The sequence below is a fragment of the Hippoglossus stenolepis genome, chromosome 10 (assembly GCF_022539355.2).
Source record: "Hippoglossus stenolepis isolate QCI-W04-F060 chromosome 10, HSTE1.2, whole genome shotgun sequence".
Lineage (NCBI taxonomy): Eukaryota > Metazoa > Chordata > Actinopteri > Pleuronectiformes > Pleuronectidae > Hippoglossus > Hippoglossus stenolepis.
In genome coordinates this window covers 6728723-6744332 of record NC_061492.1, presented here as the reverse complement: position 1 = coordinate 6744332, position 15610 = coordinate 6728723, and the positions used below count along the sequence as shown (strand labels likewise).

At 42.2% G+C, this 15610-nt stretch overlaps 2 protein-coding genes across 2 annotated transcripts; both read left to right on the top strand.

The window, feature by feature from the left end:
- The first annotated feature begins 214 nt into the window (after nucleotides 1–214).
- On the top strand, nucleotides 215–7423 carry LOC118116969 (endophilin-B1-like). The gene is made up of 10 exons (XM_035168966.2): nucleotides 215–1547; nucleotides 2462–2603; nucleotides 3787–3915; nucleotides 3987–4120; nucleotides 4234–4326; nucleotides 4415–4498; nucleotides 4594–4617; nucleotides 4891–4980; nucleotides 5120–5220; nucleotides 5529–7423. Exons 1-10 carry the CDS (start codon nucleotides 1491–1493, stop codon nucleotides 6181–6183), a joined length of 1509 nt encoding a protein of 502 aa, XP_035024857.2. The 5' UTR covers nucleotides 215–1490; the 3' UTR covers nucleotides 6184–7423.
- Nucleotides 7424–12313: 4890 nt separating this feature from the next.
- Nucleotides 12314–14724, top strand: LOC118115884. The gene is made up of 2 exons (XM_035167085.2): nucleotides 12314–12554; nucleotides 13890–14724. Exons 1-2 carry the CDS (start codon nucleotides 12425–12427, stop codon nucleotides 14510–14512), a joined length of 753 nt encoding a protein of 250 aa, XP_035022976.2. The 5' UTR covers nucleotides 12314–12424; the 3' UTR covers nucleotides 14513–14724.
- Nucleotides 14725–15610: the final 886 nt, after the last annotated feature.

Genomic DNA, 15610 nt, shown 5'->3' with positions numbered 1-15610 from the left:
TTTGGTTTTGGCAGACAACTGTGTGTTCTAATCTCTTAACCCTCCTTAGATTCACTGAAGCAGTCCGACTGTCAGACGAGTGTTTTAATCCTCTCTCTCTCTCTAAGTGTTGCTCTCTTGCACACTCACACTGGTCCAATCCGCTCACCTTTTTCACACAAGAACCAATTAGAGCCAAGTGTTTGCTCATGAAAGCCTTAAGAGGCTGAAGACGGCTGGACGCTGACACCAGTGTGAAGTAGAGGAAGTCTTAGCTACTTCGTGTGAGGGATGTTTTCGTCCTTCAGTCATGAGTTCAGACACTCAGAGGGTCGCTGTATTTTTCATCGTTATGTTTCTCCTTTTCGTCAACACTTGGCTTTTGTTGCAACTTGCTCTCGGATAGAGGCCTTCGACTCTGGTTTGAAATCAACCAGAGCGTTCCAGGCTAACACTGTGGACACTTGACTTTTTCTTGACTTCACATTCGGCTGCGGGATTGTCTTTTCGAGCTTCGCTATGGGGGGAAAACAACTGACCAGTGAACTCTACAAGGCTCTCTTTATTATCAGAATATCAACTCTATCGGCTGATAAATAAGATGCATTCAAATTCTACAACAGCTGTTATTACCACAGCAAATTGCACTGGACATTTAGTTTGGACTCTGCAGCTGATTTGCTTGTTTTTCCTGCACGTTTAGTCATTGAATTGCACAGGCATGTAGAGATTTTCCTTTTATTTGGAAAATGTTCTGGAAGTGAACGCTTATCTCCTCTGTCTCGAGGATTTGGGATTTTCTTTACAGTTTTCTATCTATCATGAGAGCTGACATTCATATTTATCCTTTTTAGATTGCTTCGGTTGACCTTCCTGACTGTTTTTTTTCTGCAGCAAGACCAAGAAGATGCAGTCAATGTTGTATTAGAGCTGTTATCCCCACACACAGTTTTCCTGAGTGATCAGTTGCATTCTGCCTCTGACTTGCTGTTTTTTTCTGCAGGTTTTAGTCGTTGAATTGCAGTGTGGAGATTATGCTTTTATTTTGAAAACCGGAAACGAAGGGGTTATCTTCTCTTTCCAGAGGGTTTTAGTTCGTTTTAGTTTTTTTTTCACGGGATCTTATGAGCGCTGACGTCCATATTTATCCTTTTATAGATTAATAACTAGCTGCAAAACATTTCTATTCTGGAAAACCAATCGTTTGAACCGGCAGTATATTATATTTCACATTATATTTAAGCTGTTCCCGCACCGGAAGAGAGAGGCTGTGAAGCAGTGAACACGGGGAGCTTGACGGAGGAAGCCGTCAGGAACATGGCTGCGGGATAAACCGTCAACAAGACGACAGAGCCGCGGTTGGAGAACCGTATCCCGGGCTGCGGTGTTGATGGAGGCTGGAGGGTTGAGGCCATGGTGACGCCTGTGGACCGTCGGACCGTCGGTGGTTGTTCACCGGGCTGTTGACGGCGCAGCACCGGGGAGGGACCGCGACCTTGGCGGACGTTGCCATGGATCTGACGCGGCTGGCGGCGGACGCTGGTCAGTTCATCAACAGAGCGATTCAGGTAAAGATCGAGTCCCGGTCAAGGGGATGTTGGTGTTTCTGTTGACTTTGAACTGAACTGTGATCTGCGGTTGTTTCACAGGGATGAAACACGTTTGTATCAAGAATAACGATCGTGTTAATACATCAAAGCACTGTCAGTGTTTTATTAGGATCCTCGTTAGCTCATATAGTGATAAGAATAAGTCATAAACACTATTTATTTAGTATCTGTGTATACTTATTTAGTATATATCATCTATTGATACATCTATACTTATTGAGTAGCTATCCTTATTTAGTATCTATATATCTATCTATATATCTGTCTATCCTTATTTAGTATCTATCATCTATCTATCCTTATTTAGTATCTATCTATCTATCCTTATTTAGTATCTATCATCTAGCTATGCTTATTTAGTATCTATCTATCATCTATCTATCCTTATTTAGTATCATCTATCTATCTATCCTTATTTAGTATCTATCATCTATCTATCCTTATTTAGTATCATCTATCCTTATTTAGTATCTATCTATCTATCTATCTATCTATCTATCTATCTATCTATCCGAAATCAAACCCCAGCCTTCTGTGTATGTGTTTGTATTTATATGATATTTTGATATTTGTTTTTATTTAATTATTATTATTCATCCAGAGGTAAATTTTGTGTTAATAATGAATAATGTTAATAATGTAGGCTCTCATGTTTGAGGTAGGCTTGTATCATTAAGGGCCTTCCCTAAGGGCCACTAAAATGTATATATGTATTTATGCATCATGGGCTCTTAGGCAAGGCCCCAAATGCTTCCAGAGAGAGTATATCAGTGTGTGTCTGTTTGTGTGTGTCTGACTGTTGCCTATTGCTCCACTCTCATCAGTGAATAGGTTGGTTCAGGCTTTAATGTGGTTCTGTTGTTCCGCTCCAGTACACAGGGGAGACTATCGGCCAGGCGGACAAGACAGATCTGGACCCAGGTCTGGAGGAGCTGCTGTTACTGGCAGACGCCACCAAGACCTGCACGGACAAGATAATCTCCCAGACTGAGGTCGTGCTGCAGCCGAGCACCGGTGAGACGCCAGGGTTTATTTATATCGAGGTCGATCTTTGGGAGACGAAAAGAGACTCGCTGAAAATTCAACACTAAAAATTATTATTGCTGTTTTCTTCTATTTATTTAATACGAAGCACCCATCATTGCCTCTACACTGACCTATACAGAGTATTAGTTTTTTTTACATTGAGAAAATATTCTGGATAAACTTCTTATAATTAAAAATACTTTATACTAATCTTTCATAACTCTCTGCAGAGGAAAAACACAATAACTTGTATTTATGCAGAAGTAATTAAACGTGATTTTGGGTACTTTGATTTCAATAAGGATTCATATCATCTAATTAAAAACAAAATGAAACCTACTTATGATACTTGTGTACGAGATACTGTAAATATAGATAATCTCCTGCCCAATTTCACCTGTCACCGTCAAACCAGATCCTGTCGTGGCCACTGCCATCAAGTGAGCACTAGATCTGATGCTTCTCTCTCTGTGGTTAAACTGCTGACGCATGACCTTGAATCTTTTCATCTGGGACTCCATACTTCACATTTATTTGCTCTCCCACAATCCATCTCCCTCGTGCCCTTCTGTTTGCCATGACTGTTACTGTCCTGCTCAGATGAATAGGTCTGGTTTTTCTTTTGCCTCTTTGAATCCAATTACCTCAGCTAATGGAATTATGAGTGGACGTGACCTGTAATCTATCAAATGAGGAGAGTGTTCAGCTGCCAGAAACAATAATCGTGCGCATGGTTTTTTTCTATCGCCTGAGGGCTCTTAGTTCTTCTGCACAATCCTTTTTGTTTACTTTACATTTACCTATTATGCATGGGCTTATGGGAAGGACCGGCAATTTGCAGGCAGCTGTCTCCTGTTCTGCTCTTCATGTTCTGTCAGTTTGATTATAAAATAGGGGAAACTACTTTTAAATATTAAGTGTTAATTTGAGTATATTTAGATCAGTATAGAAAGGAATGTAAAATAAAACCTGCTGGCTAAAATATAGGCATCCAGAGGTCATTGGACAGATAGAGTCAAACAAGTGTGGACTCTTGAAAGACTCGTTTAGTTTGTCTTTTACCTTTATGGAATTCTTTTAAAGAAATACAGAACACACAGAAGATACATTTGTTGGATTCCAGACATGAAAACCCTTAAACCTGAGTTGACCCCTGACCTCTGATGAACAGGAGCACGATTAGAGGACCGGCTGTATGAGCATCTTGAATGGAGCGCCCCACTTCGGCCTCGGGCCCTCGAGGTTCTGGGTAATGAAATGACCCAGGCCGGGCTGGAGATTGGGTCCAACACTCCCTATGGTGAGTGCAAATTCTTCTGAAGCAGTTTGTCTGTGTATTGCTTTTTAAACTGCAGTGTGTTGTGTATTTAGGAACGGCACTGCTGAGGTGTGGCGAGGTTCAGAAGCAGCTCAGTGAAGCAGAGAGAAAGTTTGTCCAAAGCACGAACATCCACTTTCTCACCCCTCTGAGGAGTTTCACTGAGGGGGAACACAGAACCATACAAGTAAATCACACTAGTGCACACACACCCATAGTCTGTACATCATGGCATTTATAAAAAAAAAACACTCTATATCTCTCTCCATGTTTGTTTCTGTTGTGTCTGTCTGGTGGTAGGATGAGCGCAGGATGTTGCTGAACAAGCGTCTGGACTTGGACATCGCTAAAAGTAGACTGAAGAAAGCCCACGAGGCCGATCAAGAGTCCCGAGTGAGTCTCAGCGGTTGATTTCAAAATGTAGCCTTCAAAGTACACATCAGTTTTCTTTAATACATTTTTTGCTCTTTCTTTTCCTCAGAACCTAAATGCAAACCCGCTGGACGATGCCTACATGTCTCACGTCTCCTACATGTTCAGCTTCCTGCGTGTTAAATGGCTGAAGGTCAGTGGCTGGATACAAGGAGACACAGATAGACGCCCTGAACTTGATGTTTGGTCACTAAGCACATTTCTCCTCTGTCTCTGTCCTCTACACAGGTGTGGGCACAGCAGATCACGCAGGTCAGTTCATGTTCATCTTTGTGTGCACACAGGATCCATAAATTGAATATGGGAGCGAAGGCATGGTGGTGCAGTGGCAAGTTAGGATGGAGAGCTGAATATGGTCCTGACGGCTGCAATAACATTTAGCTTTCTATTGTTTAGTTGATTGAGACCTTTTACGACTAATGGGAAATTTCCAGACACAAAGCTGCTAATATGTGGGTGTAATTGGAAAGATGATTAGTGTGTGTGTGTGTGTGTTTTTGTGTGTCTGTGTGTCTGTGTGTGTAGGCAGAGATGGAGCTGAAAATCTTTCAGAGTCTGTTCGATCGACAGTCAGAAATTACAAGGCAGCTTCTGGAAGGAATCAACAACACTCATGTACGTGCGCGCACACACACACACACACACACACACCAGCGAGAGAGAGAGATAGATTGAAGATCTTTAAAATCGTTATTGCTAAACTGACGTCGCACCATCTGCCTCGTGTTTTATGTGTCTTGCTTTGTTTTTTCAGACCAACCACATGCGGAGTCTGACGGACTTTGTGGAGGCTCAGGCCTGTTACTTCGACCAGTGCAACCAACATGCTCAGGGACTGCAGAAACAGCTGGCGAGGTCTGTGTAGTCCGGTTTACTTCTCCTACAAATACATCTTCACACAACTCAAGTCTCTCGCAACTTATCACGGATTTCAATTAATGTTTTTTCCTCAATATGAAGATGTCAAACCAGGAAACAAGACTATTGGTTAATTATTTAAAAAACTAAATCAAAAATGTTTATTTGTTTATTATTTAATTAACACGTGTACTTAAGAACTTTAAAACAAAGCATGAAAATGAGTTAAATTTGGTAGAAAACATTTCAATCAACTAATAATTACTGACATTAACGACTAGTCATGATTTTGTTTCCTCTCGCAGCATCCCCGCGGTTCTCTGCTCCAATAACTGGGTCTCAGAAATAAGTAATCAGCCATCAACAAGTAACCATGTGGCCAACGAGCCCACTGGATCAAATCAGGTCACTCGGATTCCCGTAGTCCTCCAACAAATTCCAGACTTCGATCAGGACTCGTGGACTGAACGTCCTTCATCAGACACTGACAAAATGACAACAGGCTCATCTCTACACACTCAGCCACTGGACCCGAAAAATAACAACAACAACAACAACAACAACAACAACAACCAGTCAAGTGACAGCCATGAGATCAGTAACCATGCAGCGGCCAATCAGGCATCTCTCAATGCCTGTGCTTCAGACTCAGACAATCACACAACAGCTCAGCTCTCAGCGGCCAACAGGACAGTCGGCGCCCACGCAACAACCGACGGGACGACTGCTGAGTCTTCAGCTGCAGTGGCCGGTGGTGCAGGTCACGCAGCGACGACAACCTCCTCTCAACCTTCACAACCTCAGGCTGCAAATGCAGTGTCTCGTGAAACCATGACAACCAGCGCCGTGGCCGATGAGCCCCAAACAACTGATGAAACGGGTAATGATGAGCAGCCCGCCATTAATGGAGAAGACGTCCAGGAGTCGCCACCGTCTGCCAGTCAGGATGTGGTTGAGTAGAGGCTGAAGCTCTTCAGCTGGGAATCACTGTAATGGAGGTTCAGCTGAATTTACACCAGTGGTTACTGACGTCGTAGAGCTGAGGATACAGACGGTATTAGAATGATGCAGATACTCGATTATTATCACGTGTGGTTGGAAAAAAGAAGCTTTAATTAATCCCATAGGGACGTTACTGCAAAGTGGTTGTAAAAGTGCTTATTCTCCTAGTGCCAGTAGGATCATTCATGTATTATTAATGTTGTACGAGCATAATGACTGTTGAGTGTCAGTCCTGTGTCGTCGTAGTAGAGGTAACTGGCCTCAGGCTGCAAGTCGAGGCCGGACTGAGTGTGTTACATCTGCAGTGTGCGCCTGTAACACGCGGATTTCCGTCAATATCTAAAAATATGTTTCACACATTTAAATGAAGAAAGGAACAACTAATCTATCTCCGTGCCAAGTGTGTATATGTGTTTGTGTGAATACGTGAATTCATGTGTGTGTGTTCATGTCTGTCTGTGACCCGTGTGCAACCCGTCACTTGTGTTTACAGCTCAGCCCCAAACACGCAACACCTTTAGAAAGAAGTGTGTGTGACTTTGTACAAGTTGAAGTCATTTTCCATATGGAACAGTGGTGTGTGTGTGTGTGTGTGTGTGTGTGTGTGTGTGTGTGTGTGTGTGTGTGTGTGTGTGTGTGTGTGTGTGTGTGTGTGTGTGTGTGTGTGTGTGTGTGTGTGTGTGTGTGTGTGTGTGTGTGTGTGTGTGTGTGTGTGTGTGTTGCGGAGCCCAGCGAGCGACAAAACACCCGGAGTGAACAGGATCTTTATGCTTTTGCATGATGCAAAGATATTCCTCCTCGTTCCTACTCTGGGTGTGTCCCCCCCGTGCGCATGTCAAGTCACACTCTCACCTCCACCCCCCCTGTAAGCCCCCATTAGGTGAAATGGGTAGAAGTTTCCAAAACCAGATGTTGTTGATTTTCTCCGTGAGGGCAGCCCCTCTTTACCGTGGTGTGGATCCACTCTGGAGACCCTGGATGGAAACATGTTACTGTAGCATTGGCTCTTCTGACGTAATCACTGACTAAGCTCTGTGCTTTTTGTCCCAGTTTGCAAAGATGTGTGTGGGTTCCTGCGGAGCTTCAGTGCTGCTCTGTGCCAGTTTGAAACTGCGCGAACACGCAGTCGAAGTTTTGAATGTACGCATCTGAACATGTGCAAATAAATCTGCCAACTGTGACGTCAGGTCCATTGAAACCAAGTGTGGTATTTGTTTTCCAGCTGAGGTGTTTGTGTTATTTTTATCGTTTAAATCTCCTGCTTGTCGTTCCCTGATATATATACACACACACACACACACACACACACACACACACACACACACACACACACACACACACACACACTATATCCAGGTTAAGGCCAAGTGTTCACATATATCACATCTCAATAATTAACACCATCCCGACACTGTAAAGCTTGTGGTGAAGCTTGGCACGCTTCACTATTATAACCACACAACACTTTATGGTGTCTGGTCGTGTACGATACACACCACAAGCCCTTCAGCTTATTCACACACATTGAAACACGACTCCGAAAACACTCGCAAAAAGTGTGTTTCTACCGTTTCCTGCTCCCACTTCCCCACCCCCCTCCAGTCCGAGGCTGTAAAGACTGATTAGATCGATAAAACCCAGGTTATGTGATATTGATCTCAGTAAAGTCCAGAGGCCCGTGCTTCAATAACATCATAAACTCTTATATTACAGCACTATATCAGCCCTACGTTCTCAGAGGGGGCCTCACAGGAGGTGCAGTCAGTGCTTAAAGACAGATTCAACTGGGTTTTGTCCCCTCAGCTTTCCCCATGACTCAGCCAAACAAGAATAGATTCCCCTCGATGCTCATCGGGGTTCCTCTGCCACACTGATGGTTGCAAGTCCTCGACACAGTCCCAGCTTATTTTTTTGTATCGTTTCCAGGAATCTGTCATCAAATGCAGCATCTCTCTCTCTGGTGCTCGTGGGATCCAGGAAGGAAGGGGAAGCTGGAGTCGTGTTTTGCACACTGGTTGAGATGAGTGAGTTATGAGAGCTGATGAATGGAGCTGGGAGTCTTAGAATTACATTTCTATACCTGAGGGGACACAGACAGATAGTATATCTATACATATCTATACACAGATAGATGCAGTTTATTGTTTTATGTGATTATTGTAGTATTATTTGTGTCAACCCAAATCACAGCATCCATTATCTCAAGACACAAGGTTGAGGAGACTTGCTCAAGACAGCAGAGTAAATTAAAACAATGACAATCACAGCTATAACTAACTTCTGTCTATAGGCTCATAAAACTTGTTTTGAATTCAAAATATCAGTTCACATTCCTTTTGCAAACTATTGCAAATGGCTGAAGGAGCAAATGTGGATGATTGTTGTTATCTCTACATACTGTATATAGTCATAAATTAGGGTTAGACAGCAAATATAGGCTAAGTATTGTGATCTTAGACTGATTGAAAGATAAAACAAAAATAAATGAACTCAAAGAGTAGTGTTAAAAGGCCCAGGATGGCTTTATAATAGCTTTATAAATAGTCTACTGCAATGCTGGGGGTCTGTCACACTGCTCTCAAGCACAGCATACTATGTGCAAAGTACAGCTAAAGCCCGATGGGGCTGTCAATACATTTGAGGTATTTAGTCAAACAGTAAAGCAGTAGAGAAATAGAAATGCTGATCCCATGATGGCACGAGGCAAAAAGTTAGAAGATAAGTTAGTATTCGCTCCTTTTGCCTTAAAAATAAAAGCAGACCAAGCACAGAGCCTTGTGGAACTCCATTTAGTACAGTAATGCAGTTTAAGATGTGCGTACTGATTTCTACTGGTGACTACTGACCGTCAGCCTACTGATGAACCTTTGTATCAGCAAGATCCACACAATCAGAGGCCGTACTTAGCTGTTTTACCTAAGACATTGGTAATTGTTAAGAAAATCATCAGTTATACACCATTATGAATTCATATTTATAAATATATTTCTTACAATTATTTCATTGTTTGGCTGTTTGCTGTATTTTCATGTCTCCATAGTTTTTCTCTCCTATATTGGGGACAAAAAGGGAAACACCCTACAACACCACACAGCTCTGGTGAAGCTGGCCTGTGTCGGCTCACTTTATAGCATTAGTGTCAGTTTGGGGTTTGTTCATAAGTGAAGTGCTGTTGCTGTTTTAAAGCATCTGTTTTTTAGCCAGCGTAAAGTCGACTGACAACACCCACTGTCCCACTTTCCCCTTGCATCTCTGGTTTCATCGGGACAACCCAGAATCCAGGAACTGTTCCCTCTCTGGACTGATTAAAATTAGTGGTGTACTTTCCACAACACCCAACTTTTATCACCTCTGTACCTCCGTCTTTTCCCTTCCTATCTTCTTTCTCTACTCGTTGTCTTCTTTTTCTGCTCTTCTCAAATCACTCCTCCCCCTCACTGTCAGCTGCGACTGGTTTTTTTGGGGGACAGCCAAACTGTAGGTGTGGTGTGCAGGTTGGTTTGGTGAACAGCATCTGGCGGCTGCTGATAAATGTGTAGCTCCTCTGTCCTGCAGGAAATTGTGGATTTTGTTCCGTCTTCTTCAATTCCTTGAAAGATGCGATGGAAACTTGACTTCTAGGTTTGTGGGGAACCCAATTAAAGAGACGGGAGGTCATACAATTTAAATCAAATTGTATTGCTCGGATATCAGAGAAAACAAATTTAACGTGTGAAAGGTACGCAGAATCAGAGATCTCATAATGGGGAAAATACCCGTGGCACACTGGGGCAGTTAGCGTACGTGACTAATCCCATTTCAGGGGCCATCACTGAGGAGGATGTGGTCTATCCAGCCCACAAAGGAGGCAGTCTTCATGGACCACATAGACTGTGAAGGTCAAACCGAAATGAGATGGTCTGGTCTACAAAGAATTTACCTGATCAGCATTACCAGTTCATCCCATGCTTATTGCTGTTGCTTAGTGACAAAGCTACAGTGGGACAAGACGAGAAAGTTTTAATGCTCCTTGGTTTATTAACACGTGCACCTTATCCCATTACCTCTTTTTAAAAAATGTCTTGTCACTGAAACACAATGAATCCTGGGATAGGTTTGGCCTTGAAGGATCCACACGTTGGAGCCTTCGTTTTATTTGTCCTGAATTGAGACACAATTTACTGCCTCCTCAACCAACCTTGAAAGATATCAGACCTTTAATGATCTGCAGGTCAGGATGTACCTCTGCTCTCTGATTAAAGGGATTATGTAACCAATAGGCCTTATTGAAAACATATTAGACCAGGTATTGATTACATGAACATCGTAGTTTCCTTCAACCAGTCACATATCGATCTAAATGTAAACAGAGAGAGAATAATAGGAGGAAAAATACGTGAGACGGACACCGAAGAGGAAAAGATGAGCTGTTTGTGACGTGCACCAGATTTTACACTCTATGCACCTTTAAGTTTTAACTCAAATGTACAGTTTTCCTGGAGGGATCCTAGTTACAGTCATTTTATGGAACTAAGCCCTGGAGTTGCACACACACTCATGTCCACTGTGAGGTATTTTTAGTCCAGCGAGGAAAGGAAACTTTACGCAAATATCCTCTTTCCGTTGTGTATCCTTCAGTGTCAACAATCCACCTCCGTTTCCATCCCTTCTTCATCTCTTCCTCTGCAGGTTCTCCCTTTTTCCTGAGATAAACCTGCCAGCTCCTGCTTCAATTAGTCCCTGTGCTACGATTATAGCCTGTCAGATGGACAACATCAGACATAGTTACTGACAGACATGCTGACATGTGCTGTTGGGAGCTCAGTCTGGATGTCTGCAGAGAGAAGGAAGGTCAAGGCTTTTCCTCTGACCTTGACATGTCCTATTTCTGCTACTTAACCCCAACACCTGTTCACCGGAGAAATGTTGTCTATGAGAATGAGATCATTTGTCCTAAGTGAGACGAGGAAATCTGCTGAATCATCTTCACTGAATGTCTAATCAACAGTGTAAACAGGCAGCAGAATACAAGGACAGCCAAAATTTGGCAACATTTTTCCGTGTTGCTATAGCAACTGCATTTCATTTCAAGTGGTAAAAACATAGTCATTGCGAGTTTAAAATATGATCCTGACTCTGCAATGTTGCAACTTTTAGGTTGAGGGATTTGGTGTCGACCCGCCGAGCAGGGAGTGACTCTGAGTCATCAGGGAAGAGGTTAAAAAGGCCGACTGAGCTAAAGTGCTGATTGAAATGTCCTGGAAACAATGTCAATATGAGTGGAGGTGACTCTGCAAATAGAAAATGAAGGTCGGTACAATGGTATGTTTCCAGAAATGACAAAAGAAGGTCCCATTTGTAGGGATTTCTAAAGAGAAGCTAGTTTTATAACACACATTTGTGGGTGGGCCTCTAAATATAGGCTTGTATATATATTAAATTTAATTGTTAAATCAAATTCTTTTCAGTGTTGCTTCTGCTGAAGAATTTTTACTTATTCTCGTTCTCTATTTCTCATTTTCTTAATAGTTTTAATTCTTTTTCTTGGTATTTCTGCGTGTACAGCATGGAACTGCATTTTAATGTGTTATCCCGTCTTGTATCTAAAAAATTAAGCGAGCACCTTGAACTCATGAACAGCTCCGAAGCACAAAAATCAAATTACATATAGAGTGAAAAATACAAAAAAAAGAGATTTAACTGAATAGAGGTTTTTTTTCATTTGCCTGGTTGAGATTGCACGTCGTATATTTTGACCTTACACTGACAACTTGGCTACAAGTCGAGGAATAATTCTGTGACCCTGAGTGAACGAGAGTGGAAAAGTAAAAGGTACGTATGTGCTCCTGTCTGTTTTTGTTAGTATTTAACATAAATTCAGAATTTCTTTCACCACCCCAGTTTCCCCCCCTACCCCTGTAATTCTCCCTCTTTCCTCACAATGCCCCTATTTCCCATTCAGCTTGACTTTTAACAAAGTGCCTCCACCGAAGCATTACTCACCCAACCTACACAACAGCCCCCCCACATCTGTCCCACCCTCCCTCCCTCTCTCACCCTCCTTCTTCCCTCTTGCAGAGTTTATAAGTCAGCACCCACAACAGTTGGCTCAGTGTGAAGAGCTTTACATACAGTGAAGGAGGGTCAGAGAGGACTTTCCGAAATTATTAACAGATTATTTTTGCGATATTCTTGCCAGCGACGCATTCAAAGCTTCGTCATGCATGTGTTCAGGGTCTGTCACGTGCTGTGTGTGCTCGTGGCTGCGTCCTTATGTGTGAACGAGGTTGAGTATGAAGGGAACTACGCAGACGACTATGACAATGAGGTCTCTCAGGACCAGCAGGAGGGTGAGTTTCCTTTATTTCTCCTTTTGTCTGTTCTGTTTCCTGCTTGTTTGAACATATGCCTCATTGTGAAAAACAGCATCTCTGATTTCCCTGCCTGATTTAATCAAGCCGTATATTGTTTTCAATGTTTTGATTCAACATTCATTCAAAGTGCTTTGTTAGATTTGGATGGTAAACATTGGAGTCCCGCAAGGCTTTATTCTTGATCTACTTCCATTCTCTGTACAACAAAGATACAAACTCCCATTGTAATGTGCAATTTATTTGTGCAGATGAAACATCTTTAGAGCCCAGAAGGGGTTTACTTATATAAAAAAGATCTCTGCTCTCATATCAAACCAAACTACTAAAATTATACTGAGTATTTGTGGGACATTAACGCAAAAACAAACCGAGCTATGGGGAAAATTAGTTTTAAATAGTGTGTTTTTCCTAAATTGAATAAGTTACAAAAAGCTTTAAAATCACAAACCCTTTTTCTCTGTACAATTGAAGATTAAAATACTATCCTCAAGTATATTGAATGCAATATGTAATAGTTTTATTTAGTGTGAAACCACTGTATTGTGTATGTAAACTGTGTGTTGAGAGTTTCTGTCTTATTCCATGTGTATACTGCATGTTTATTCCAAAAATACTTAGATAAATACAGCTTGTGATTTACATTGTAACTGATGTATCAATCAACCAGCAATGAAATTATTTCCAGTTCTTATTTTTACTTACTTTATGTGTATAGACAGTGGAAGGAAACACGTCTATGGAGACTCTGCTGTTTTGTGTATTGAACCTTTTCCATCACTGTAAAGAATCTTCTTCATCTTGACTCATGCTGTCGTCAATCCATAGAACGCTGGTGGGCTAAATCACTTCTAGTCACTGGGCTACCATTTAACTGGTCGTGTCAGTTTGTGGAGTCAATATTTGTACTCTATGAAGAAGTAGTGAGTAAATTAGTAAATAAGTAACGTACTATTCCAAGATTTGTGTACTTTCCTTTAATTTTCTAAAACTACTTTGCTGCTACTTTGAGTTCCGCTGTCTTTGCTTTGGAAATATTTGTTCTTTTATGACCTTATTGTAACCCGGTTATGAAATACATTCGTACCATAATCTTTTATATCCCAATGCTGTATCCTTGGAAGATACATTTCTCATTTCCACTAAAATGTCACCCTATTATTCCGGTTGTCTTGCTTTCTTCCACTACATTTAGGTACCACAACCAGTAACTACACTGATAATATTTGGTTATAATTGGTTTATATAAATGTTAACAACCTTGTAGTCTATCCGACTTTATAAGTGATGCGTCCCTGTGGTTGTTGTCTACAGCCGAGTCTCAACCCGCACCATGCCAGCCTGAAGGTTTCTCTCGCTGGGACAAGCTCTTCATCGCTCTGGAGGACTCACACATGAGGCAGCTCATGTTGCTGGCGTCTCTGGACCAGTGCCGTGGAGGAATGGTCTCTCTCGGGGCGCAGGTGGAGAAGATGGCCAGGGGGACGTGCCAGCAGTGTGTGCCCAGCGTGGAGTCGGCGTGCAGGGCCCAAGCGGAGCAGGCGAGTCTCGGGCTGCAGCGAGGTTTGGTGGAGCTCAGGCAGGAGGAGGCAGCGAGGGAGAGGAGGTTGAACGCCACCATGCAGACGCTCCTGCACAGCAGACACGAGGAGAACGCCCGGCTGAGGCGGCCGGACGAGGGCAGAGGTCACAGAGCGGCGTCATCAGGGCCGACAGACACCAGGACCAGACACCAACCGACACCAAGACCCAGAGGTTTGGGGGCAGTTCTCATCCCATCTGGCCTGAAGGAGCAGGAAGTAACTCCACCGCTGGACATGGCCACGATGGAACGGGCCCTGGTCGCCATAGCAACAGAGCTGCAGAGAGTTCACCTGCAGCTGATCACAGTGATAGAGCAAGCGGAAACGTCGAGGAAAAACAGAGGAGACACATGAATCCAGGAGAGGGGAAGAATAATGAAACCAAATTGACTGGGAACACTGCAGTGATATCGATTTGCACATTCTCATTTTTACGTTGATTCTTTTTTAATGGCCTTTTTTAAAAACAGTAAAATGAAATGTATTATAAATGTTGTGGGTTCATTACAATGAATAAAAACTGATTAAACCACCAGACCAAACCATCAGACGCATGGAAAGGTTTCCTCCCTCCTCCCACACACTCATCAACTGCATATTCTTACACGTGCTTGTCCACACTTCCGTTTGTGCTTTGCAGAGTTTACACCATCGCCTCAGTGTTTGTGGGGTTGTGTCTGCAAATAACTTCGACCACAAGTGAGTGTGTCAGGATTAGCACAGTGTTTAATTCTGGGCAGGTCTCACCCCCAACTCATTAGCTGTTTTAAGAGTCTGTATGTAAGAGACCACGACTCACAGGGCTCTGGGTGTTTATGATTTATGAAACCCTGCCAGAACTGCCGCCCGTCTCTCCTGTAGCTGTGCACGCACGCACACACACACACACACGTATACTGTAATAAACCACAACCTTGACCAGAATTACTTTCCATGTATTTTACAGTTTCTGTAAAACGTTGAGCTGGAGAGGAATGAAAAGACAGAGAGAGCATGAAAGAGAGAAAACAGAATGAAACCTGTGAAAGAATAAGTAAGTAAACATGCTTTACTTAAAATAGAGTAAATATTTTCCATTACAAGTTTTATCAGTAAAAGTTACTTAAAGGTTTAAAGTCAAAATTCAGCAGGAAAAAAAACTGTAAATTACATTTTATATAATATTTTATATTTATTACTGGTCTCATACTGGGCACAAAGGGGAGCTAATATCAAATGATTCATAGGTTTTTAGTTTACATAAATCATAACTCTATAAACTAGTTTTTTTTAAATGTTAAATCTGTAGTATGGGTCTAATAAGTTATTACAGCTGTTAAATAAATGTTGTAGTGTAAACTGTAAAAGTATAAATAATTTAAAACTCTAACCTTAAACCTACGAACAAGCTTCTTATATATCTGTATGTATGCCTGTATATGTTGGTGTGTGTGTGTGTCATACATACTATAA

Bases quoted from the DNA above. Each gene is read 5' to 3' on its own strand.
- LOC118116969 (XM_035168966.2), top strand. From the start codon at position 1,491: ATGGATCTGACGCGGCTGGCGGCGGACGCTGGTCAGTTCATCAACAGA. The intron at 4,327-4,414 runs GTGAGTCTCAGC...TCTTTTCCTCAG, and splicing joins AGGCCGATCAAGAGTCCCGA to AACCTAAATGCAAACCCGCT. The intron at 4,618-4,890 runs GTCAGTTCATGT...CTGTGTGTGTAG, and splicing joins GGGCACAGCAGATCACGCAG to GCAGAGATGGAGCTGAAAAT.
- LOC118115884 (XM_035167085.2), top strand. From the start codon at position 12,425: ATGCATGTGTTCAGGGTCTGTCACGTGCTGTGTGTGCTCGTGGCTGCG. The intron at 12,555-13,889 runs GTGAGTTTCCTT...TGTTGTCTACAG, and splicing joins CTCTCAGGACCAGCAGGAGG to CCGAGTCTCAACCCGCACCA.